This window comes from Arvicola amphibius, chromosome 1 (genome assembly GCF_903992535.2).
Source record: "Arvicola amphibius chromosome 1, mArvAmp1.2, whole genome shotgun sequence".
In the NCBI taxonomy this organism is placed as follows: Eukaryota; Metazoa; Chordata; class Mammalia; order Rodentia; family Cricetidae; genus Arvicola; species Arvicola amphibius.
Window position 1 is genome coordinate 34497315 of NC_052047.1, and position 26635 is coordinate 34523949.

At 40.4% G+C, this 26635-nt stretch overlaps 1 protein-coding gene across 1 annotated transcript in view; it reads right to left on the reverse strand.

The window, feature by feature from the left end:
- Grxcr1 (glutaredoxin and cysteine rich domain containing 1) overlaps positions 1-26635 on the reverse strand; it is a 93557-nt gene that overhangs the window by 26090 nt on the left and 40832 nt on the right. The window contains exon 2 of the mRNA XM_038317560.1: positions 21287-21529. Coding sequence (XP_038173488.1) covers positions 21287-21529 — 243 coding nt within the window. The remainder of the gene's footprint in view (positions 1-21286; positions 21530-26635) is intronic.

The following is a 26635-nucleotide window of genomic DNA, read 5'->3' on the forward strand; positions in this document are numbered from 1 at the left end:
CATCTTTACCCATCAGGCATTATGTGGCATCTGACTATTCTCTCGTTAAGTCACTTGTTTTTATGTTCTGCTGATTCAAAATATTTTATGACAACATAAAGAGTTCTAATGTAGACAAATCAATAGGATAATCTGTATTTCCTGGCAGGGAACCTAAATATGTTAATTTCCATACCACAGTTTTTGTAAAGTCAGTTCTCAAAATTTAACTATGAAATACGAAATTCTAACCAATAACTATAACCAAGAATCAAAACATTGAAAAAACATATCTTCTATTTAAACTTAGATTTCAAAGACATTTTTTTTTCTTGAAGCAAGACCCTCTCTCTGCATTAGGGAGACCTCAGAACCCAGGAAACTTTGGGAATACAGATGTTACTCTCTCAGGAAAAGCCTCAAAGGCTAAAAGTCTAAGCATACCAGCCCAGAGATAAATCCTGGAGGCTTTACAATAAGATCAATGAGGACTTTTCTCATTTTCCTCTTTGCTTCTTTATTTTATTTTTTTTCCGACTTTCATGTGTGTGTGTGTGTGTGTGTGTGTGTGTGTGTGTGTGTGTGTGCGCGCACGCGCGCGCACATGCATGCACATAAGTGCTTGCATGTTTATGTATGCTTGCATTGTGTGGCACAAGTCTGTATACATGCATGTGGAGGCCTGAGGGTGATGTCAGGAATCTTCTTCAATTATTCTTCCACCTCATTCATTAAAGCAAGGTCTCTCAATCAAACCCCAAACTCACCAGCATGGTTAATCTTGCTACCAGCTTGCTCTAGGGATCTCCTGTCTCCGTTTTCTAAAGCTGGAACTAGAGTCAGGTTGTGGTGTTCTAGTTTCATTCTGTTGCTAGGGCAAATATGATTACATCTTGCAGGTCCATCACTAAATGAACTCAGGGCAAGAGTTCAATCAGGAACTTGAAGGCAGACCTGCTTGCTATTCCATATAGCATTATCTCTGACAAAGGAATTCACAACAAAAGAGGTACGCCAGAAACCAAGGAAGATGCTGCTTACTAACTGGTACTCAGGTCAGATTAAACTCAACTACCTATTTTATATAATTCAGGAACACCTACCTGCCTAGGTATGTAGGAGTACTGGGTCCTCCTATCAATTTTCAACCAAGGCAATCCCCACAGATAAGCCAACAAAACAAAACAAACTAGGGAATTCCTCTGCTGAGGCTCTCCTTTCAGATGACTACATCATCTGAAAAACTACATCAGACTGACAACTAATCACAAACTAGAGCAAATGAGTCTTAGAATACAAACTCTGATTGTCATGCTTGTATGTCAAGCATCTAAACACTGAGAAATCTTGCCAAACCCCTCTTTTTCCTTTGCAAATCTTGGTCATTTTGATGGCTTTGTAGCAAATCATTAAATATTTTTAACTTGACGTTCATCAGTATGGTCTTTAAGATTCATAATTTCCATATCTGCCTCTCTCAGATACACTGACGTAGTCTTCATGCTCTACCAAGTTACATGCCCATAGAGCACATTGTTATATGAATAAAAATGCAAACACTGGCAGAGTAGAACATCCAGGACAAGTTTACCTATATGTTAAGAACAGAATCTCTTTATAGATGGACAGGCCATGGGGAAATAAAGAGGGTGCACTGTTGTAGGAGGTTGCTTGTTTGTTCCCAGCCACTCAGGCCCAAAATGACTACACAGAAACTGTATTAATTAAATCACTACTTGGCCTATTAGCTCTAGATTCTTATTGGTTAGGTCTTACATCCTAAACTAACCCATATCCATTAATCTATGTATCACCATGTGACTGTGCCTTACTGGGTAAAGTTCCATTCAGCATCTGGCTTGTCTCAGGAGGGGCTACATGGCTTCTCACTGACTCCACCGTTTTTCTTCCAGCATTCAGTTTAGTTTTCCCTGCCTACCTCTATTCTGCCCTGTGCAGGCCCAGGACAGTTTCTTTATTAATCAATTGTATTCACAGCATATAGAGGGGGAATCCCACATCACCTCCCCTTATCTGTTTAAATAAAAAGGAAGGTTTTAACTTTAACATAGTAATAACATATAACTAAACAGTTATCAAGCAAGAATTACAGTTACAATATTTATATGTACTTTATTTTTATCATAACTAAGGAAAACTATATCTATTTCTTAACTCCATTAAAGACTCCAGAAGGATATAATATTACCTAAGTAAGCAAGAAGTGCATTGTAAGCAACTTTTAAGACTCTAGAATTGACAGAGACATCTCGCTGCCTAGACAGTCACCCAAAGTTCTTTTGTAACACTAGAGCATCCATCTTTAGCCTAAAGGCCCATAGTATGAAATAAAGAGGGGGCATTTGCTAGGTTATTGTTGCCAATGACTTTTTTGGGGGTTTTTTGTTTGTTTGTTTGCTTGCTTGCTTTTGCTCTTTTTTTACAAAGCGCATCAAATGAAAAGAAGCATGGTTGAGCTCTGAGGCGAGGACTATAAACTCTGATGAAGAGGATTTTGTTCAAAATTTTGTTCCCTCACTTTCCAGTCACAGACTGTTGAGAAGGCTCCTTGAGTCTTCAAAACAGATGTTAACTCTCCTCTCTGAAGGTCCCAAAACAAACCCAAGTACAAATCCACCTAAGTTTACCAATGAGGTTATAGAACTTAAAGACTATGGATAAAGAATTCCTGGCAGGAGTGTGGGTGACCCCAATGTAGCTTCACTAGGAAATATTTACCCAGCATGAATGATGGTTTCCCCACCGACAACACTGGAGCCCCCTTCTGTTAACCTTCCTCAGACTATATGCTTGATTACCTCTCAAAACTGCAGTCGCATGCCTTGGGGCATAATTGCATATAGATAGCTGGGAGAAGGGACTGGAAACTCAGGTGAAGGTCAGTCAACCCATCCTTCTGTGAGGGAGTATCAAGTTCCTCATGATGAACTCTGGCAAGCAGGCACAGTTGATTTCATAAAGAAAGAGAACCATGCTCTATAAGAGAGCCTCTGACCCTCCAGTTGCAAAAGTAGGGTGCATTGATGGCTTCTTCCTACAAGTGGAGGGACCTGGTAAGATCCTACATGAAAAGCATTCACCGGGATACCTGGTAACCTCACACTCAGTAAATGGGAACATTAAAACAACTGTTAACCTCTTCTGCTTTAAAGTGGGAGTTTGGGGTAATGGGGAGAAGGCTCAAAGGTAAGGTGCTTTGTAGTGAGGAGTTGAGCAGGCCTGCTTTTTGTCCCACCCGGCTTCCGGCCACTTTGGATCAGAAAGTGCAGAAATTCAAATTAAAGGAAGTTGAATTCAAAATTGGCATATTCGGCTCCACATTTCTACTGTTCTCTTCTGCTATAGATTTAAGTCAGTGTTTGAATGTGAGGCAGGATATAACCTGTGTAACTAAATACAATTTTAACTCAATAAAGTCACAATTTGTCAAACTATTTTGTAAATAAAATAAACTTCACCCAGTATTTGAAGTTTCTCATAGATGGCAAGGAAAGATGGAAAATAAATATAATAAATCTATTACAAGACATTATTTGCATAAAAGGCACTTCACCTATGGGTAGTCATTTCCTTTTAATATAGGGTGTTTGTGTATGCATATCACTTAAAGTATAAATGACATACAAGAAAGTTTTACACAAAGATTGTCAAAGTGGCTACTAGTTACACGTGGTAAGAGGTTGAGCTAATATGGGTAGTATTTAAACAAAAAGAAAGAGACATGAGCACCCATAGAAAGACATAAAGTATTTGTTTACGAGATCCAAAGCTTTCCCTGTATGGTAAGGCAGAGATGAGAGCCTATATATCCACAGTGTAATCTACTGACATTTTGTTAATGTACTGACTTAAAATTTGTGGTATTTATTGACGATTATACTTTCATACAAGCAGTATATTATTTTGGCAACTTCAGTAATTACAATTTTGAACATATATCACAGAGTCATCTTCATAACATCATAATTAAGGATGTTGGCTCTCCATAATAAATCTACACTCAGTATTTCTGAGCTTGCTATATAAATTCACAAGGAAGTGACTACTTGACTATAATTTGGGGGACAAAAAAATAAAACTTGGTCACAAAAAAATCTATAGGCTTGCTGGAATTACGCAGTTTATCTTCAAACTGCACAGAATATTTATATGTCAAGATTTCTTCCCACACACTAAAAACACAAGTTAGAAAATATAGGATGATTTATTCTCCAAGTAACTTTAGGTCAAAGTTAAATATGACTTATTAGGGTCATAAAATCATGCTGGATGTTGAAATTTATGGCTTTGCTTTGTTCCCTGTCATTTTGTAACCAAAGCTATTTCTACCCTGCCATAATGCATACTTTTAATCACACAGGATTAGCCACAGCAGAGCAAACCACAAGTCACAAGGACAGAGGACTATAACTCTATTTATGTTAGAGATGGGTTTCTGCGGTGTTACATCTAGAACAGGATTTATTTGTCAAATTAAATTTCCACTTCGGTTCCTTCGTAATTTTTCTTCTAAGGAAGTCATTTTGACCCCTAGATTTTATCCTTTAAAATGTGTGATTTTTCTCGCATGCTTCTAATGTAACAAACAGTAAACTAACAGAAAATGTTTGTGCTCCTAATTGATTAAAAATTATGTTTGAGTGGGTGAGAAAGAATGAGGAGACTGGGGAGAAACATGGCGGGGGGACTGCAGATGGGATATAAAATAAAAAGTAAATACATTTATAAAAACTACAATTGGATATCCAAAAGAAAATTATCTGTGATAAAATAGCATGAAGAAGAAATCTAAAGGCTTGAGCATTTTTTATAATTGCGATGATCTCCAAGAAGCCTGGGGGTAACATTCAAAGCCATTGTCTGCATCAGTACCGAGTACCAAGTTTAGTCTGAAGCACCTCAGAGTTCTCAGAGTCAATAAAACCTTGTCATTATCTGTCTGTAAAATTCTTGATCTTACAATTTTGTGAACAACTCTTCTAATTCTTCAAAGATGGTGTTCTGTTTAATTGATTAAATTATCCGGGCATGTGACATGTTCTTCCTTTCCTTAGATGGATGAAATCATCAAATATTTGAAATGTCTCTGCCTGATTTATGAAAATTTATTTTATTGATGTGAAAACTAGCATACATGTACTATGAATTCTCCAGTACCTTTCCGTCTAACAAGACTCACGCCACCTGTGGCTTTTCCCCAATACTAAGACTCAGCTGTCTACACCGTGCATTGTTTTTTTTAAGTGGAAACCTAGCGCCTCCTAATGGTCAATGGTGAACAGTAAAGATATCTATTTCCAGAAAAGGCTAAAACAATAGGAAAACATTATACGGCACACTGCTTTTATTCCTCTCCAAACAGAAGAGTTATCCCCATGGATCATCTCTGCTTTGAGAAACATACATGTAAGATGTGTTTAAAATTAGAATAACAACATCTTGTAAATTGTCCAAACCAGAGACACTGAAATGCACTATTGAATGCTCTACATGGAAATATGCTGTGCAATGCTCTCATCTTTTCTGGGTTGTGCTGAGAACACAATTCCACAGCAGCAAGATTTCATATCTGGCATTATCTGTGAGGTAAACCTCTCTGCTGGAAATATTAATGTCTAATAACAGGGAAACATTTTAGGCTGTATAATCATAATAATACGTTTTGTATGTAATTTTTTATATGAAGAAAATTGATGCTGGGGAGAAGGAAGAACAAAAGTATTTTAATATTTCTACGCATGTGCAACAGACGTGCACAGAGTTCATACGAGGGGACAATGACTGAAAGAAGAGCACATGGGCAGCACCAATGCGAGGGAAGCCTTCTGCACAGAAAGAACACACAGCAGAAAGAGCGCTGAGGAGCCATGACCCGAGAAGCTGAGCTGCCACACGCCGTCTCCTTTTAGAATCCCTTAAACTACAAAGAAACAGAAATAAGGGGTGTGTGTGTGTGTGTGTGTGTGTGTGTGTGTGTGTGTGTTAAATATATACATACAAGCATGGGAAAAGTAAATTTTAAGAAAAACTGAATACCAAGATGTAAAATATAATGACATCAACAGTACGGGAGAGATGGGTTCCTAGGGACCATCTTGGATTACCAGCCAAGGCAGTCTACTTTGCGATTTACAGGTCAAGGAGAGGTCCTTTCTTAAAAATCAAGGTGGACAGTGCGTAAGGAATGGCACCCAACATTGACATCTGGCCTCCACATGCATGCATTCATATATTTGTAAGCACAGACATGCACGTGGATGCGCGCGCGCGCGCACACACACACACACACACACACCCACACACACACACACATTCACTCACAGATGAAACGACAACAGTACGAATAAAACTTTTTAAGACAATAAATTTAAATGGCTGAACTCCCCTGCTAAAACATAAATGTTTACAAACTGTGTCAGTAATATGAAATACAAGATTATTTTTGTTCATAAACCAGACTATCAACTTCTAATTATAAGCAAAGAAATATAAGACTAACTAAACAAAACCCCTAAGTTAAATGTATTCATATGACAAAAGAACAAGCTCAAGCCAAAAAGCCATTAGCTAACTAAAGCTGACTAATTACGATAGTAAAATATTATATATTACAGTAGTAGAATATTAAAGCAGAAGGATAAGGGACTAACAACAGACACATCTGCAAACGTTTCAACAACCGAATCTCAGCTGATAAAATCACACCACTGTATTTGATAAAGATATCAGATGGAAACAGGAACAAAGTATTCAGTGACGCAGCTAGAAGATACAACTTAAAGCAGGTGTGGTGGTGCCTGTCTGTCCTCCCAACACTCAACGGGAGGAACAGGAGGATCAAGAGTTCAAGACTACTCTTAGCTAAGCAGCAAGCATGAGGCCAGCTTGGCAACACAGACCTATCTATCTCAATAAAACAACATAAAATAAAATAAATGCAGGATTTGAAAACTGTAGGGTATTTATGTTCACATGTGTACATACAAACGTAAAAGAAATGTATTCTTTGCAAAAGACTACAAAAGTTCTACAAAAACCTTACCATAGTTTAGACTGCAAAGAAAATATCAATAAATTCCAAATAATAAGAACCCCATGGGTGATATTGTCTGACCACAATGTGATAAAATTATAAGTAATAACTATAAAACAAAACCCATTCACTTTCTTGGAAATTAATAAATTCTTTGAAGAACTTTTATATAAAGGAGCAAACAAAATTCAAAATTCCTACTGACCCGAATTACAACAAAAATAAAGATGTGGCAGATCCATTTGTATCATGAAAGTTATTTTAGGAGATAAGGTCACATCAATGAGTTTTCGCATCTTAGACCAAGAAAAATGAACTAATAATTCAAGAGTCTGCACAGTGAAATCAGAAGCATCCTAGCAAAACAAGAGACAGAAAATAATAAATTCTGGAATAGAATCAATCAATTACAAAGCCAAAAATTACTTTAGAACTAGTCTATTCTGGGCTTCCCTGGAAGCTACTGAAGTTTTCAAATAATTATTTTCTTCAGTTATTAACTCAAAGCTTTGTAGAATACCAAGTGGAATCACTCATACAAATATGGAGATGCATACTATATCTACACCTGGTGTCAGAATTTCTTTTAGGAAGTGTCCTACCCATGCCAGGAAAGAGAGTTTAAGTGTTTGCAGGTGGAAGATAGTGCTTTAAGAGAATTAGAGATTGGAGGAACATTTGAAGACAGTGATTCTCCACCTCTGGGTGCCACCCTTTTGGGCAAGACATATCAGATATCCTGCATCTCAGATGTTTACATTAGAATTTATAACAGTAACAACAATGAAGTTATGAAGAAACAACAAAATAATCTTATGGTTGGGGTCACCACAACATGAGGAACTGGATTAAAGGGGCCACAGCACTAAGACGGTTGAGAACCAGTGTTCTAAGAAAACAATGGAAGGGCGCTTTTGTCAGCGTGGAGAGAAGATGTGGGAAGATAGATAATACAGGAGTCAGCCATTTGGCTCAGCTGGTAAAGTCACTTGCTGCCAAGCCCAAGAATCTGAGTTTAGTCTATGGTGGTAACCCAGTGGAGGAAGGAGAGAACCAAATTGCCCTCTGACCCCTATACACCAGCATCAACATGTATTCCTGCACACTAAATTAATCAATCAATCGTCTCCACTGTGGTGATGAAAACTTGAAGAGGTGGACTAGTGGAAGGTCATGGGGCCTTCATGAGTACACTGATGCTGCCTCATGGGAGCAGATCGGTCTGCCAAAAGTAGAGTAACTCTTGGATTGGATTATTATAAAAAGAGAGAACTTACCCTCCCCCAAAGCTCTTGTTTTTATTCATAGTGTGTAACCCATTCACACATGCCTCTGACACAGTCATGTCTCCACCTGACATAGCTTCATCAGAGTGGAGATGGTGCCGTGTTCTTGAACTTCCAAGAACTGTAAGCTAAATGGACTTTTTTTTTCTTTATGACAGCTTCAAGCATGTCATACAAATGGAGTGGGACAGACTACATTTGAAGATAGGGCTCTCTCTCTCTCTCTCTCTCTCTCTCGTGTTGTGTGTGTGTGTGCTTTACACACATATATGTGCTTTACACACATATAAGCCTATGCATACAGAGACCAGAGAAGAACATTAGGTGCCCTGCTCAATCATGTTCTGCCTTATTGCTTGGAGACAGCGTCTCTCATCAAACCTGGAGCTGTGGCTGGTAGTCAGTAAGTCCTAGAGAACCTAAGGCCTCTGCTGCTCTCCTCCCCAGCATGGTGTGTAGCCTCACACAGTATTACGGAGCAGGTGAGTACTCCTGGTATTTTATGGGGGAACCCAGGTCCTCAGTGTAAATCCTCTTACCTATTGAGCCATCTCTCCAGCTGCTGAAGATGGGATTTGTAAGGAGACAACTGGGCTACATTAGTTCTTAACTTGGAAATTAGCCCAGTAACATTAGTGTCTTTGTAAGAGGAGGGAAAGATATGGGAAAATCGCAGAAGATACCACAAGAAGGCAGCCATCTGTAAACAAAACGCAGAGGGCGGGGAGAGACCAACATGATGAAGTCCTGACCTTGAATTTTGACTCCCCAGATCTGTTGTTTGGGCCACTAAGTCTGTGGCATTGTATACTGATATCCCTAGATCCCTAACACAAGAATCATATAAAGTAGGGTGAAACTGGTCGTGCAGAGACCAGGAAGTACTGCTATCCCATTCTAGAATGTCCAGGTGAGTAACTTTTTAAGTACATATCTTTAAAGGTTATAAACCACTTTTGAAATATGTTGTGTCACAGACACTTTAAGATCCTTTTGAGGCTATTCACAGCTGGTGGAAAGTAAGGGAACATATGACCTGGTGTCATTTCCTAGCAGAGTCTGGATCCATTGCACACACACAAAAAAGACCTGCCAGTTTCATGTAAGAAATAGCTCATAACTGCCCCCTTTGTAGACATGAACCCTGAGGCAAAGAGTAATGCTCACACAGGCCTGAAGCCATCGCTCTAGAAAGCTCACTCTGTCTGCAGAGCAAGGGGTTATGAAAGAGTGATTGGATTTCTGCTTTTTCTGTTAGTTATTTATCTCACAGCTCTGACCAAGTTCTTGACAAATGAAACTGAAGAGAAGGAAGGTTTCTTTTGGTGCCCAGTTTCAGTCCATCAAAACCAGGATTAAGGATGGGAGGAGTGGGTGAGCCTGAGGGTGTGAACTATATTGCAGATGTTCACATGACAGACACACAAACCAGTCAGCCACACAGTGTGGGAACTATACTACAGATGGGCACATGACAGACAAGCCCTCAAAATAACGTCCTGTGTGAGAGTCTCCAGAGCCCAGCCTAATGTGCCCAGCTTTTCTTACAACTCTCTCATTCATTGCTCCCTCCTCTGGTCATAACTTAATCATATTCTGATTAATTTTAAGTTGCATATTGACATTACATTGATCTTCAGTCTTGGTGCAGACTTCTGGTAAGTAAAGGGCACATACCTATGTGACTACTAAATTCTCTTAAGGGCCCATTCAGTATGAAAAGGTTTCATGCACATATTAACTACTTCCCAAAGTGTTAAGTTATTCAATGATGAAGTGAAGTGTGAATATGTGTGTGTGTGTGTACACATACTGTATAGAAAGTGTAGCTGAACATTTTATTCTGTTTGTATTAAGCTAATATTTCTGATACAACATGTTGTAGTATATTTTTAAATAACTTTGAATGGTTATACTGAAGAACTGCTCTTTAACATGAGTCTTATTGTCGCTAGAATGGCTGAACATGGCAATCTTCAGGACAGACCTTATTTTCATTTTTATTGTACTCGCTGTCTAAGACCGTTGTTCTTAACCCATAGGTTTCAATGCCTTTGTGTGTTGAATAATCTTTTCCACAGGGATCACTTAAGACCATCAGCATATCAGACATTTACATCATGATTCATAATAGTAGCGAAATTAGTTATGAAGTAGCAATGCAGATGATGTTTGGGTTGGGGTCCCCACAGCATGAGGAACTGAACTGAAGTGCCGCAGTGTTGGGAAGGCAGAGAACCACTGCTCTAAGGAACTGCACTAAAGGATCACAGCACCCCTGGTCTAACAAATGACTAAGTCATTCTGTTATCAGTACTTCCAGTCAGTGAGAGAAAAGAGTTGATTTATTTCTTATTTTGACTTGTAAAACTCATAAATGTAGGTCTTTCCCTATTTCCCCAAGTAACAGAGTTCAATAGGCAGTGGAAGCCAGATTCTCAGAGAATATCTTACTATTAAGAGGACTCCACCTCCCCTGGGTCCTCAGGTGCCTGGATTTCACTCTCAGAATCACTCAAGGGAAATTTGAAGACTGAAGTTCAAGCCCAACTCTTTTCAAGCTCGAGAGCACAGCACACTCCAGTGACTGAGAGATACCTCAGGATCCCCGTGAGGGGGTAGAAAGGGACTCTGATGCCTTTGGTCTTTGATTTCACAGCCCCAGTGTAAGGTTGGATACGATAGAAAGCAATTATCATCATCTGTGCTCTGTAAGGAAAAGTCAACAAAACTTTTTTATTTTTTCTTTCTTTTTCTTTTTAATTACACTGATAATTCATAGAGATCTATGTTGTTCAGGAAGTCCTTCAGAAAAACTTCCTTGAATTGATGAGATTTTCTATCATAAATGTCATCAGTGGATCTTTCCCAGCACTAAGAAGAATCATACCTCCTTAGAGAGAATCAAGATCATTAAAATAACCAGGCACAGTAACCATTATTCTCTCCTGAAACCCCATGCTAAGGAAACCAGTGGTGTAGAACTAGGAACATGTTCCCATCTGCTTATTGCAAACTTACCTATGTGGTGTAGGAGGTCCTTCTGTCTGTGTGTTGCTTTCATTGGTTAATGAATAAAGAAACTGCCCTGGCCTGTTGATAAGGCAGAACTTAGGTAGGCAGGGAGAAAGAAGGCAGAGGAGAGAGACGCTATAGAGCCACTGCCAGAGTCAGATATGCCAGAACTTTGCTGGTAAGTCACGATCTCATGGTGATATACAGATTATTAGAAATGGGTTAAATCAAGATGTAAGAATTAGCCAATAAGAAACTAGAGCTAATGGTCCAAGCAGTGTCTTAATTGATACAGTTTCTGTGTGGTTATTTTGGGGCTAAGTTAGCTGGGCGGCCTGGACAAACAAGCGGGCCCCTCCCCTGCAACACGTATGTTCCAAAGCACAGCTCAAATGCTTCATCCTTCTTGGAATCTTTCTTAATGTTCCTAGTTAAAGTGTGTGTCCCTCCTTTCTAAATACTTTATTCCTGCTGTTAATTTGGTCCTTACCACAAACAGTGCACCACCGAATGAGACAACACTGTCCATCAACCCAGCACCACACACTCCTTTGACTTGTAGTTGGATTGGAAGAACTGTGAGTTAAAGTCTTTGGGCTGTCTAGAACACTTCACAGTGCTGTGTACCCAAAGAGTACTCGCTGTTTGCTTAGCAGCTAGACAGCTTGCTCAGTCGAGGTTTTCAATATGATTAATTTTAAAGTATAGAGCAAAAAGGAAATGTTCTACTGGATTCAGATGCTACTCCACACAGAGGGCTAGCACGATAGGCCAAGTGCCAGGGAAACTCAAGTGACATCAGATTTCCTGAAAGAGGTTCAGACATTTGGTTTACTCTTACTTCAAGTTACTCCCCTGAACCTTTTTGTTTATTTTAAGTCTTTCAAGAGAAAATATATGTAGCATACAATAAAGTGTGGCATGGAAGACACCATTTGCATTTGTAAGAGTTTGAAATCCCTCTCAGTTCCATCATAGCCCTTAATGGAAAGGAGGAAGGAGCTATTAGGGTACCACAGAGATTAATTTGGAAAGCAAAACTCCTCATCCAGACTCTTAATGCCTCAGACAGGCAGCATGAATCAGAAAGAAAAGCTGAAATCAAAACAATAGATGTGCTCACCGGCCCCTGGAGACTGAACACCAGCCCCTGTTGGTTTCCTTCTAGAGACAGCCCACAGTGAGCCTGTGAACCACTCGTCCAGCCTCGGTGCTTGCTGTTGGCCAGATGGCGTGCTCCATTCTGCTCATTATAGCTATTCTTCTCATCTGACTCCGTCAGGATGAAACATATGGCTGAGTCTTTAGCTTAATTTTTTTGTTGTTTTGTTTTCTTGGAGGGAGAGGTGTCTTGGGTTGAGCTCAATCCAACTGGGAGCCCCAGGTGTGATTAACACGAAAACAAAACCATAAGACAGCGCATGCTGATTCCACCGAGGCAGAAGGAAGCCTGCACCTGGACTCAGGGGCTGCAGCTTGTGAAATCCCTGGGTGAGGTACTCACTCAACAGTAATCATATATAATCTCCGAGGTACAAGCTATCTGTTTACAGAAAATGAGTGCTTCGGGCCAGACATGCTCAGAGACAACACACCACTTTCCTCTCCGTTTGTCAGTCAAATAGAAATGAATGATGTAAGAGTTTGACCCAGAATTAAGCCCCAGGTTACAAAATAGTTGCCAATCTTTAAAGGTTTTTTGACTCGTTAGTTAAAATTATTCTTCCTAGGGTGATTCTTTTCTGAATAGAAATCTAAATTTGAAAATTTGATTGTAATTTATATATTTAAGACATTTATTTCTTTATTCGGGTCTACAGAAAGGTTATTACAAATGATTTATCCTATTTCTGCTTTCTTATATATTTAATATAGTTCTTATGTTGTGAGAGAGCCCTCTGGTGGCTGAGAAGACATTAAATCATGGTTCATTAGAGTCAAAATCGAGATTCTAAGCAATCAATACTTTCCTTCATTGAAATGCTGATTTCAAGTGTGGTTGGAAATGGATGCCTCCGAAGTTTTCTCTACTACTTTCCATTCACCTTACTTATATTCATGAATTTGATGGTGTTCAAACTGTCTGACGTATTTTTGAAGCAACTTTAAAACTAAGAAAACACTGATAACATGCAAGTACATTTCCTGTCCAATAAGATTGAGAGTAATTAATAACTAATACTTAAAGGAAAAAGCACATGGTTTGGTTCCTCGGGGGCTCTAATACATGGTGTGACCTATGCCCTCATTAATTTGTGGCCCAGTTTGAGACAGACACAACTGTATTAAACTTTTACTGTGGGCAAATCCAGCGCATCAAATTAAGCCTGAGGCTTTGTGAATTCTGTAGAGTATTAAATAATGGACCACCACGGCCCTCATCAGCCATGCAGAGAATTACAGCAGTAAGAGAGAACGAAGTCCTATGCTATGTGATGATGTGTTTCGATGTGTAAAATGATAAAAAATACAAAACGAAAAACAAAAAAGCAGGCACTGTGTGGGTGATGCTGTTCCTGTGTAATTTAGAAGACTGTGTCTGCCTGCCTCAAAACTCCTTCCAATGGCATTAAGTTTCAGGAGCAAACAACTGAATTGTGTATTAACAGTTTTCAAAGTCCTTACTTTCTGACTTTTCAAAATATTGAGTTGACTGTACAGTATGGGAGATAAATTAGAATCCAAAGTTTGGTGTTGACTGCAGAGAGAGCTCAGTAGGTAGAGTACTTGCCATGTGTGGTGGTTGGAATAAGAATGACCTCCAAAGGCTCAGATATTTGAAAGCTTAGTTGCAATGGAGAACTGTTTGATCTGTTTGATAGAATTAGAAGGATTAGGAAGTGTGGCTTTGTTGGAGGAAGTGTGTCACTGGGGGTGGGCTTTTGCCTGACCAAGTCTTGCTCCCTCTGCCTGTGAATGAGGATGTAGCTCTCTGCTGCCTCTCCAGCAGTGTGCCTGCCATGCCTGTGGCCATGCATGCTCCCTGCCATGATGATAATGGACTAAGCCTCGAAACTGTAAGCAAGACCACATTAACTGCTCTCTGTTACAAGAGTTGTTGTGGTCATGGTGTCTCTTCACAGCAACAGAATAGTGACCAAGATACCATAGAAGCATGAAAACTTAGGTTTGACCCTTCAGGACCAATGTTCTAATAGGTGGACTTGGTAATACCAGTACTGGGAAGCAGAGGCAAATACCTGAGCTCATTGGCCGGCCAGCCTGAGTTTCCAGACAGTGAGAGACTTTGAAAAAAAAGGAGTTGGGTAGCATTCCTGAGGAACCAGAGGGTACCTCAATCCCCCACATGCAAACAGGTGCACTTGCACACCAATGAATACGAGAGAGAGAGAGAGAGAGAGAGAGAGAGAGAGAGAGAGAGAGAGAGAGAGAGAGAGAGAGAGAGGAGAGAGAGAGAGACTAAAGCCAGGGGAAAAGAAAATTTTCCTTGCCTCTGTAAGAATAAGACTAGAGAGAAAGAGTAATAAGCAGATAAAATTGCAAGGCTGAAAGGGAATATTTGGCCAATGCTACAGTAGGATGCTGCTGGTCACATTATAGAATTGAAAAACAAAATGGCAAGTTGATGGTGTGTGCTTATGAAAATTGTATGCTCTGAGGCATAGCACAATTATAGGGGCAGACAGTCCTCCTGTAAATAGGTACAGTCCATTTCTGGCTTCAACCTGGACTTGATTGTAGATTCTAGTCAAGTCAATGATATCAAAGCACAAGTGACAGGAAGAAGGCTCGGAGGTCTTTGCTCACTGGGGCTGACCTGAGAAAGATCTGCTGGAAAGCCCTTGGAGCATTTAACACACAAGAGTTGGTTTCTGGAGAAGCTTGTGAAGGCTATCTCAAGCTAAAACACAATTGCCATATGAACCAGCTATACCGCTCCTGGGCATGTACCCAAGGGACTCTGTATCCTACAACAGAGACATCAGCACATTCTGATTTGTTGCTGTTCTAGTCACAGTAGCACAGAAATGCTACTCTCAATATTCATCAACAGAGAGCTGGATAATAGAAATGTTGAACATAGCCCGGCAGTGGTGACACATCTCTTTAATCCCAGCACTTGGGAAGCAGAGGCAGAAGAATCTCTGTTAGTTCGAGGCTAGCCTGGTCTACAAGAGCTAGTTCCAGGACAGGCTCTAAAGCTACAAAGAGAAACCCTGTCTCAAAAAGACAAAAAGACAAAGAAAAAAATGTTGTACACACAATTAATGTAATTCAGTCATAAGGGAAACTAAAATTATGAAATTTTCAAGGAAATGGAAAGAATTAAAAGCATTTTGGGAGGTAACCCAAACTCAGACAAATACTGTATTTTCTCACTCATGTAGGTTTCTCACTCAAACTGTTAAGTATGGGTGTTCAGGTAGGAATAAATAATATAAATATGATAACAATAAAGAGGTCATCAGTTTGAGAGGAAGTGAAGAGGAAACGGGAAGTTAGAGGGAGACAAGGAAGAAGGGAAGTGATGTAATTATGCCTTAATTTTAAAAAAAATTTAAAAAAGAAAAAAACATTTGGATGCTTTGCTCTTCTTAGTTAAAATCTTTAGTCTTTACTAGTGACTAAAATATATATGATTTTAAAGTTTATTTTCTGGTGCTACTTATACTTACCGTGTATGGAGCTTGCTGGACCAGCAGTTGTTCTGGGAAAGCCAGCCAGTGAATAGAGCTGAAGAGTGTGAACGCCCAGGATATCTGCAGGTTACTACTACACATTCACTGCCCACTTAGTCTATACTAACCCCTAACAAAAATTCTCTGTTCATTCTAAATTAACTTTAATCACTGAAATCATTGTCTCCTTCATAACATCCTTTTAAAAACTTGTTATCTCCTTTGTAAATACAACTGAAGGCATAAACTGTGCAGCTCCTACCGGAATACTTTCTTTATAGTTTTATTGCTGCAGTTCAAGAATAATCCTTAGAAATGTTTAGAAATGTTCCTGCAGTCTCTATTCCTAGGGTGAAAAGCTGAGCTCAGCAGTAAATGCCTTCATTCTTAAATGAAGCAATAAGATACTTTAAGTAGATAGCGAATTGTTGGCTGTGAGACCTGAGCATCAGCTTCTTAAAGAGGTCTCTGTAGATCAGTGACTGTTTGCCATGATGTGATTTGTGCTCATTTTTGTTTGTAGCTCCATTCCAATGTGAACTTTTTATGTTTCCATTGTAGATTTAATGGTTGGTGCAGAAAAATCATGATTGCTAGCCCATTCCTTAGTGGAATGTCTAAGGTTACTTAGACTAAGTTTGTAGAGTATAATCTTTTTATGGAACTATGTTCTGATGTCAAAACACCAGAAGAATTATTGAAACCACTTCTGAGCTGAATGTACCCCCATCCCCCCAACACCAGAAAGCATCTCTAGGCAGTAAAAATTTTATTTACTAAACTAATTTTTTCTCATCAAGTCTTTCAATCTTCAGTTACTAGCTTTGTTGGAGTCAGGAACTATAGGAAAAGTATTCTTGCTTCTCCCATTCTTGCTCGTTGAGCTCATTGACCTCTCTTGGAAGAACACAGTGAATTCAGCCAGCATCACCCACTTGGGTGTTGGTGATGATGGTAAATCAGCAAGAAAGCTACCAAACACTTCCCTTCTCTCCCTGTCCTATCTCTCTGTCTGAAGTCTGTCTGAATCTTTTCCATCTTCCCTGTCCTCCTCTCTGTCTCTCTGTCTCTCTCTGTGTCTCTCTCTCTCTGTCTGTGTCTCTCTGTCTGTGTCTCTCTGTGTCTCTGTGTCTCTGTGTCTCTGTGTCTCTGTGTCTCTCTCTCTCTCTCTCTCTCTCTCTCTCTCTCTCTCTCTCTCTCTCTCTCTCTCTCTCTCTGGCTGTTTTATTCATCCCTCTTTAAAGAAAGTTGTACTGTATAAATGATTCCCACATCCCAATTATTCTCACTCACCTAATCTAAAACTCACTTAAATGGCTTCCTGTGACAGTTTAAAGCACCACAGATGTTAGGAAGTCAGCAGCAGCAGCCAAATTTTCCTCCCTAAGAGCAATGTTTCATAATCTGCCAAAACCCAGCAGAGGGCATCCTTCCATTTCAGATCCATGAACTGCGCAGCCACTACTCATTATAGTGGAAGGTATTTCACTGATGGTTCTGCATCGAAATGCAAATAACAGCTGGCTGGTTTTGGAGGACTGTTATACAAGATATTCAGGGCCCCACCATCCTGTCTTGTAGGGTTAGAAATTATTCTCCCCTTCTGAGAAGGAAGAAGAAAATGCCTCCTTTTCCTGATTCCCTCCAGTCATTCTCCCCTTCTGAGAAGGAAGAAGAAAATGCCTCCTTTTCCTGATTCCCTCCAGGTGCAGAGCAGCAGATTGAAATTACAGAAGCGGTGGAGTTACTCCCAGTAGCCTCTCTCTGCTTGGTGCTGAGTGTGCACAGAAAGATCAGAGGAAAGACACAACTGAGAAAGAGCCAGGATCATGACCTTATTTGCACCCTTCACCACCTCTGTCCATCCATCTGAAAGACAAATGGCAGGTCAGGTACCATGGTCTGGTACATCGCCTCAGAAGCATACAGACATTTTTGCATTGGATGGCAATGGGCGGGGGGAGCAGCATCTAAGTGGGGCGAACCTCATACCTGAGGATGCTGGATGTGCTGCCTTCTTTTATGCTGTGGAATATTTGTTTAGTGATGCAAAGATGTATTGCATTCTTTTATGCTGCATTTGTTTAACTCCATGAAGCTGTGTTACTTTCCCTGCCTAAAATACCTGATTGGTCTAATAAAGAGCTGAATGGCCAATAGCTGAGCAGGAGAGGGATAGGTGGAGTTTCCAGGCAGAGAGAATACATACAAGGAGAAAAAGAGAAGAGGGAAGAGCGAGAAAAGGAGAGGAAGACAACAGGGCCCAGCCACCCAATCACACAGCCAGCCATGGAGTAAGAAGGAAAGAAAGGTATATAAAGGTAAAAGCCCAGAAACAAAAGGTAGACAGGCGGGATAATGTAAGTTAAGAAAACCTGACTAGAAACAAGCCAAACTAGAGCCGGCCAGGTATTCATAAGAATGAGTCTCTGTGTATTTATTTAGGAGCTGGGTGTTAGACTCCAAAGAGCAAAGAGTTAAAAAATAAAAATAAAAACTACACTGGCAGTTTTCCATTAATTTTAGTTTCCATTAACCTATAGTTTCACTGTAATTGAATTTATACAGTATGGTGGTTGGAACAAAAATGACCCCCATAGGCACATAGGGAGTGGCACTATTAGGAGGTTTGTCCTGTTAGAGTAAGCTTAGTCTTGTTGGATAAGTGTATCACTAGAGGTGGGTTTTGAGGTTTCAGAACCCCAACACAGGCCAGGGGCTCACTGTCTCTTCCTGCTGCCTATGGATCCAGAGATAGAACTCTCAGCTACCTCTCAAGTACCATGTCTCCCTGCATTCTCCCATGCTTCCTGCTGCGACAATAACTGACTAGCCCTGTGAACTGTAAGCCAGCCCCAATTAACTGCTTTCCTTCATAAGAGCTGCCTGGTCATGGGGTCTCTTCAAACCATAAAACCCTAAGACATATAGTAAAAAATATTTTACATTATCAGAATACTTCCCTAGTTAAAAGGCAAAAGTCTCCATCTATCTTTCTTTGCCTGCTTGTTTTTTTTTTTTTTTTTTGTTCTTGTGTTTTAAGATGGGGTCTAATGAATCCTGGAGTAGCCTCAAACTCACTGCATAACTGAGCGCCTTGAACTTCTGACTCCTCCCCAGTATCCGTGCTAGAATTACAAGTATGTGTTACCACCCCCATATTATGGAGTGCTGGGGTAGAACCCGGGGCTTTGTGTTACTAGAGAAGCACTCTACCACTGGAGCTACATGCTCAGCCACAGTATACAATCCTTGTAAGTGACAGTCCCCTGGCCGGTGAATGGATCCTATCCTTTGTTTAGGGAGGAAGACAGGGAGGGAAGAATTGAATGTGAGGAAGCTGCATAACAAGTCATGGGTCCATGATGGTGTAAATCACAAACAATCCCACACCAGTTTGGAATTATGATTAATAGAATGGTTATTTATTTAAAGGGGAAAAAACTTACAGATCACCGTCCCAGACAACAGCCCTCTGCGCAATCAGGAAGGGAGCCTAGTCATCAGAAGCGGAGCCGGAAGCCAGAGAGCGAGCGGAGGGAAGTGGCCGCATTTTTAAAAAGAGAGACCACGCCCCAATGGGCTGGTATCTCAGTGGCTATTGGCTGAAGGAGCAGAAGGAGCTCCCGCAACAGGTCCAGCCAATCTTAGTTCCCTCTCCTAAGTGCTGGCACTACATAGTAACGTCCCTTTCTGTATAAGGGTCTTTCACAAAGCAAGGGTTAGGAACATCAGACAGAGCTAACCTAGACTCCCGTCCATTCCCCCTGGTTAGCTATGTTACTTGAAGCAAAGGCTTTTACTCCTTTGGGAAAGAGGACTTTCTTAGTAATTTTTGTAAATCTGCATTGTTCCTCTCTTTGAATTCTTGCAATCAGCCTATGGGGTCAGGCTTATTGTCATTCCAGTGTCACATGACGAGTATCAGAGCAGGGATTTAAAACAATGCCGCCTGGAGTCCATCATTTGCTTCTTCTCCAATAGCCATGTGATGGAGGATTCTCATTGGCTAATAAACAAACTGCCTTGGCCAGCCCTTAGGTGGGTGAAGTAGACAGAACAGGAAGAAGGAAGTGAGGTAGATGGCTCAGTCAGATGCCATGCCTCTCCTAAGTGAGATAGACCGCCATGCCTCTCCATACTACAGCCATGGGAAGGGCTGAGAGTTGAGCATCCTGAGGGTCAAACATATGCCGAGCATAAAATAAGGCTGAGAAGGCAATAGACGATATCGCCATCACTGTCCTTATTTTTAACACTTCTGCCAAAGCCACTATTTTGTGGGAGCTAAGAATGTATAAATACAGTGGATAGAGGATCAATACTCAAGTCAAAATTCCTTTATTTCAAAAGGTAGTTCTTATCCAGTTCTGTTTAAAATAACATTGCACATCACCAAAGCTAAGTAATCCTGGATTCATGACATTTATCTTTCCCTTAGATAATAAGCTGTCTCTAACTACAAGGGCTGCAGTCAGTGTAAGAAACACAAGGTCCTGGAAACCAAGCAGGAATCCCTCCCAATCTGGATTTTCCTCTGTCCCTCAAAGTTAAAAGTTAAGATCAGACGCTGAGGGTGACCAAGATCCAAGTACCCTTCTAAGGTTTGAAAGTCTTTGATCTCCGATGAGGGATCATTTGGTTGGCAGCACCACTCAGTGGTTGATATGCCCCCTAGGCTCTTCCTCTGAAAAGCCTCCTCCCGGGGTGTTTTCCCTGAGTGTGTGCATAGATCTAAGGGAGTCAACCACACTAGCAGTGATAATCAAAGAACAAGAAGGAGGGAGGCATATTTGTTGCTCTCCTGGAAGTTAGGTTCTTTCTGCAAGCCTGCATCTGTGTCACACTGCCACATGACCAAACTCAAAAAGTGATATTAAACAATAAGCAGATAAAACTGGCTCCAGACCTCATTAGAAAGCTGCCATTTTTGTATCATTAGGTAAGAAACTGAATATTTGATAACAGAGAATTAAGGAAATTTGCAAATGTTTCTCTTATAAATATTCTATTTTTCTTGCTTACACTAAAAATGTAGTTTCATCTTGGGTCAGCTTTTAAAAGTCAAAGCTAACTGAGCATGTCAGGAATGGATTGCTATTCAACAAAGCAATTTCACACTGATTTTATCTCACCATGCTTCCCTGGGATGAGCAGCATAGCAGGGCACTGATTGGAATAGAAATAAAACTCCAAGCCTTTTGGTCTGAGCCCCTCCAAATAGCAAACGTCGGGGTGGTCCTGTCACAAGTCATCTTTCCATACAGTTTCTAGATACATATGACAAGGCTTTCCTTCTGCAGAATACTTACCCCGAGATAATGGCCGTCAATGAACACGACAGGGAGGGAAGGCGCCTCGGAGACACGCCTGCATCGTTCGTCCAACTCCTTCCCATAGTCTCCATTCAGAGCTATGTTTTTCTCTTCGAATTTTACTCGATGGTTTTGGAAGATCTTTCTAACCAGTTCACATCTCTCAAAGGTTGTTCTCACCACACGAAGACAGGTTGTGTAAATCACCACCCGGTCAAATTCCAGGTCAGCTGATGGTTGCTGGAAGGGAAGCAGAACAGTGTAAATCTATTTGCTTTGACTTGCTTAGATTTTACTATGTGTGCACAGCTCAAACGAAAAGCTATGAGTAAATATCCTATATATTAAAGACACTCACAGAAGTTGAATGAGCACTTTGAAAATTCAGAGTCATGTTTGTTGCTGGGTTTTGTTTTGTTTTGTTTTGTTTTGTTTTGACAGGGTTTCTTCATGTAGCCCTTTGACAGGGTTTCTTCATGTAGCCCTGGCTGTCCTGGAACTCGAGCTGTAGACCAGGCTGACACCACATTCACAGAGAAGCCTCTGCCTCCTGAGTACTAAGATAAAGTTGTGCTCCATCACAGCCCAGCAGGAGTCATGTATTCTTTAGTAGAAGAGTTGATGAAACCAGAAGTTTTTTTTTTCATATGCCGAATCTAGATTACATATGTGTGTGTGTTTATTTATTATATAAAGGGCAAAAGAAATGATAGAAGGTAAAGAAGGAAGATGGAACATATGGAACAGAAAATCATAAATGAATATTTAGGCGGTGAAGGAGGCAAAGGACATTCACACAATATCAGAATAAATAAAAATAAAATATAATAGTGCTGGTTAGATGGCTCAACAGGCTTGCCACCATGCCCCATGACCTAAGCTCCATCTCAGGAGCCCACATGGTAGAGAGAACTACCTCCCACAAGTTTTCCTCTGACCTCCATATAGGTACATATATACACAAAAGAAATGTTTAAAAAGAAGTGTGTGTGTGTGTATGTGTGTGTGTGTGTGTGTGCATGTGTGTGTGTGCATGCGTGCGTGTGTGTGAATGAAAGATCACAACAGAGCAAATTACTTTATGTAGTAACTTTCAAATAATTTATAAAACAGTAAACAAATAAATAAAATTTAGAAAAACCTGAAGCAAATTATTGCAATTTAGAATTTAGCGCCAGGTGGTAGTGGTGCACGCCTTTAATCTCAGCACTCGGGAGGCAGGAGCAAGCAGATCTCTGTTCAAAGCCAGCCTGGTCTACAAGAGCTAGCTCCAAAGCTACAGAAAAACCCTGTCTAAAAAAAAAAAAAAAAGAATTTAGCAAAAAATAACAACATAATTTAAGTGATGTGTTTGGGCTGTTTTTCCTTTCTAAATATCATGTCAAATAAGTTTACTATTGATGAAAACACACAAGGGATACCATGTGGTAAAGTAATGAGCAGCTGAACTTTTATTATGGAGAAGTTGTTCAATATCTGTATCTGTCTCTTCAATCCAGGAGGGAGAAGGCTGAATGTCTGATGAAACGCTGCTACAAAGCAAAAAAGGTTCGCATTTAACCAGGGAGAAATTCTGAGACGATCCAGAGTATCCCGTAACTAATACACTCTGACCCACAGGACGATTCTGAAGGTGAAACAGCACAGCATCTGTGGATGGTGATGAGGGACAGGCCTCCAACATGCAACGAAAAGTCGCTGTCACAGGGAATAAGGATTGGGTGGTACAGAATGGGAGTCTATAGAAGCCAACACAAGGGGACAGAGGGGCCAATTGAGGAACTGAAAATAAAAATGAGTATTTTTATTAAAAACAACAGTAGAGGCAAAAAAAATACCCCAAGGCAAGGTGACAATTGTTCTAAGAGTCTTTTTTATACTTTCTGATAAATCAGACACCTGAAGCCACTTGCCTGGGAGCCCTGCCCCAGAAATGCCACAGTAATCCAATGAGAACTTTAGTCTTCCTTACATTCCGACCACGGAATACAAGTCCTGAAACCTGAGTTGAAATAAATGTTCCTTCCTATTAAGCTGATTATTGTAGACATTTCATCACACTGGCATGTAAAACCAACTAACACAACAGGGTTAAGATTATTTAAAACAACAATACAACAAGATTAAATGGTTCAGGAAGTCATCAGGTTGTAGGCATGTGACCCTAGTGTTGTCAAACATAATTGTTTTGTATGTAAAATTCTGAATTTAGGAGATTATCTGATTTGTAAATGGTTTTACCTAATTTTAAAAAATGCTTTAAAGAACCTTATATGGACCAATGTATCTGAAAGCTGAATATGACGTATGTTCAATTTCTGTCACTATAACAAATGCTTGAGGAAATCAACTTATCAAGAGAAAAGATCTATTTCAGTTCACAGGTTGAGAAGTTTCAGTCCCAGACTGACAGATTCAATTCCTTTGGGCTTAAAGTGGGATTATGTGGTGGAGTTGAACAGTTTACTTTATGAGGCAAAAGTGAGCAAGGGGCCATAGTTCCAACGCTAGAGGGCGCAACTCAGTGATCAAAAGGCCATCTTCTAGCTTTCTATCTTTTAAATATATTACTGTTTCCCAGCATCTCCTCTCTTGAAATCAAGCTTTAAATACATGGAATCAAGCTTTTAATACACGGGCTGTTCGGGAACATCAAGATGTAATTTCTATTGTAATATAGACTACTAGTAGAGAGAGCAGGGCATTGTCAATTAGATACACTTGGGTATGGACCCAGACTCTGTGTGTGCTTGGGAAGTCAATGAGTTAGGAAGCCTCAGCATTATTATCTGTAAAATGTGATAATAATGACCTATGTCTAGCTGGTTTGCTGAGAAGTCTGAGAGAGACTATAGACATGGCTGAGAAGGGTTTAAATGGTAGCTCAGTGTTCAAAGTTAAACAGAAAAAAAAGGTGGCATTTCCAGTATGGAATGTTTAAGATTGAAAACACACAAAATATGAGGGGGAAATGAAGGTAATCAACCACAGAAATAGACCATCTCCACATTTTAAATTTAGACTCTTAGGAACAAAGCAGGCGCTCTTGGGTCAGCTGCTCCTCTTCACATTCACAGCCATGGAATAGAGATAAAAACAACAGATTTATATGGTCTGAAGAGATCTGCTGCCAAGGGTCATGTCTGGGTCCGTGGCCCCATCTCAGCTAAGGTTTGCATTGATATCTGAGGTTCTACCCCCTTACCTTGGAGGAGTGGTCCCAGTGGCCCAGACCCAACTCAACTATCCCTGTAAAAATCCAGGGGAAAACACTCCATACAAGTGCAATAGGATGAGAGAAAAAGAGAAGTCCTTTCTTAGATGAAGCATAAAGAAGGGGAAACTACATATTACTAAACCCCTCTAGAAATGTCTGAAGGGTTCGTATCATCTTGCATTTTATGGCTACTTTAAATCTCCAGTGCCTTTAACCTAGGAGTAATATGATATTCATAAGGGAGGCTACAATTTTCATAAAATCATATCCTTACATTTCAAAAACATGAATGGAGAAGGGCCAGTGACTCAGAGCACAAGACGAGCACCGCAAAGATTTATCCAGTGTTAATGGCAGCACAGTCTAAACAAAGGGTTTGCCCAGAGTCATGTAGTCCACACTCTGAATTATATTCAATCTCAATGCCAACGCCTTCAGTCTGAGAGCAGAGATGAATGTACATGGCTAGATTGGGGTTGGGGACTATGGTTATATATTACAATAGGGTATTAGGTATAACTTAGAAATATACCTGCCTAGAAGTAGGAATATTTGGCTGAGTTTTGAAGATATTTTCCAGTTTTATTTATTTTTATTTTCCAGTTTTATAATGTGAATTCTAAATGAGAATTTCTTTGACCAAAAAATTGTCTATATTTGATTCATTTTTCTATCCCTCAACAGATTTGTCAAAGCATCTGGTCCGGAATCTAAAAATAGCTTCTCTGTGCACACTATCCCTTCTCTCCCTCCCAGAGGGTTACCATGGGAATATCATGAAGATAGAAGGGATAGAAGTCTCTGGGATGGCAGAGATAGGCCACTGTTGTTTTGTCTGCTGATTCCCAGGGAGACCAAGAGAGTTACAAAGTCAGGCTTCTCCTCCTTTGTATGGATTACAAAGATGAGTCTTACAGGTGCCCAGGAGCTTCCCCACAACCTGTAGCAAATAGACAGAAATGTAGGCAAATGGCTATGAATGAGGCTTAGGGGTTGTGAGTCAGTCTGTGTGCCCACCCCCATGTATCTAAGCAATAGCCACAGTGGACTATTTAGTACTTGCATCCCTGTTCATCTTTAGGCATTCTAGGGGACCAGAGAGATTCAAGCTTAGCTCCTCAGCTTGGAGCAAATCCACTGGACTGTCCCACCATAGCCGTCTGTGAGCAGCTGTGCCACAGCCAGAGCTGGATAGACTTCCGAATATAGTCTTCTGAGTCTTGCTCAGGTGGACGTCTAAGACCTTAAAGAATCCAGGAACCCCAGTCTTCAGCACCCATTAAAAACTAATTAGCTGGGTAGCAGTGGCACCCAACTTAATACCAGCACTAGACAGGCAGAGACAGGTGGATCTCTGAGCTCATAGTTACCTGGCCTACATAGACACAATACTAATAAATTTTCTTGTATTTAATTCTGAATGTCATTTACATGGTGCAACTGTTTAAGGTCGTGGATCTAAATTCTGGATTCAGACAAAATTCTGATTAGGTGACAGAGTTACATAGATTCACCCAAGTCAGCATAGGAAACCAGACAATTACCTTTCCAAAGTCTGGGAACTCCCCGGCTCTCCACTCAACCCCACTGAAGCCAGCAGCTCACTATTGTGTCCTTTTCTTCTTCATCCCAAAGTTGCTACTAAGTCACAGTCTGTTGCTAGACAGACCCCACTGTCCATGAGATAGACTGTAACTTAAAATTTTTGCCTCCTTTCCAAATTACATCCAGGAACATTTTCAGGCTTGTGTGTGTGTGTGTGTGTGTGTGTGTGGTGTGTGCACATGCATGTGCAAGTGCGTGTGTGTGTGCATGTGCGCATGTGTGTGTGTTGCCATTCATCTTTTTAAAGGACTCCTTTGAGATAAGTCATGTATCCTCCAGAGAGCAAACAGGCAAAGAGATTGGCTCTGAGTTATATAGCATGTCAGAAGGCAACCTGGGACCAGACCCAGATTTCTTGATGACCTGACAACAAGCCAGTCTGGAGATTTTAATCAGCAGGCGGCGGGTGGTGCGGCAGAGCTGGAGCACAGGCTTAGTTTGCCTATTGCTCTGTCTTCCTCTCCATGAGTCCCTGCAAATTCCTGTAGTTGACAATGTGTTAGGAAATGCATCTTAACATCACG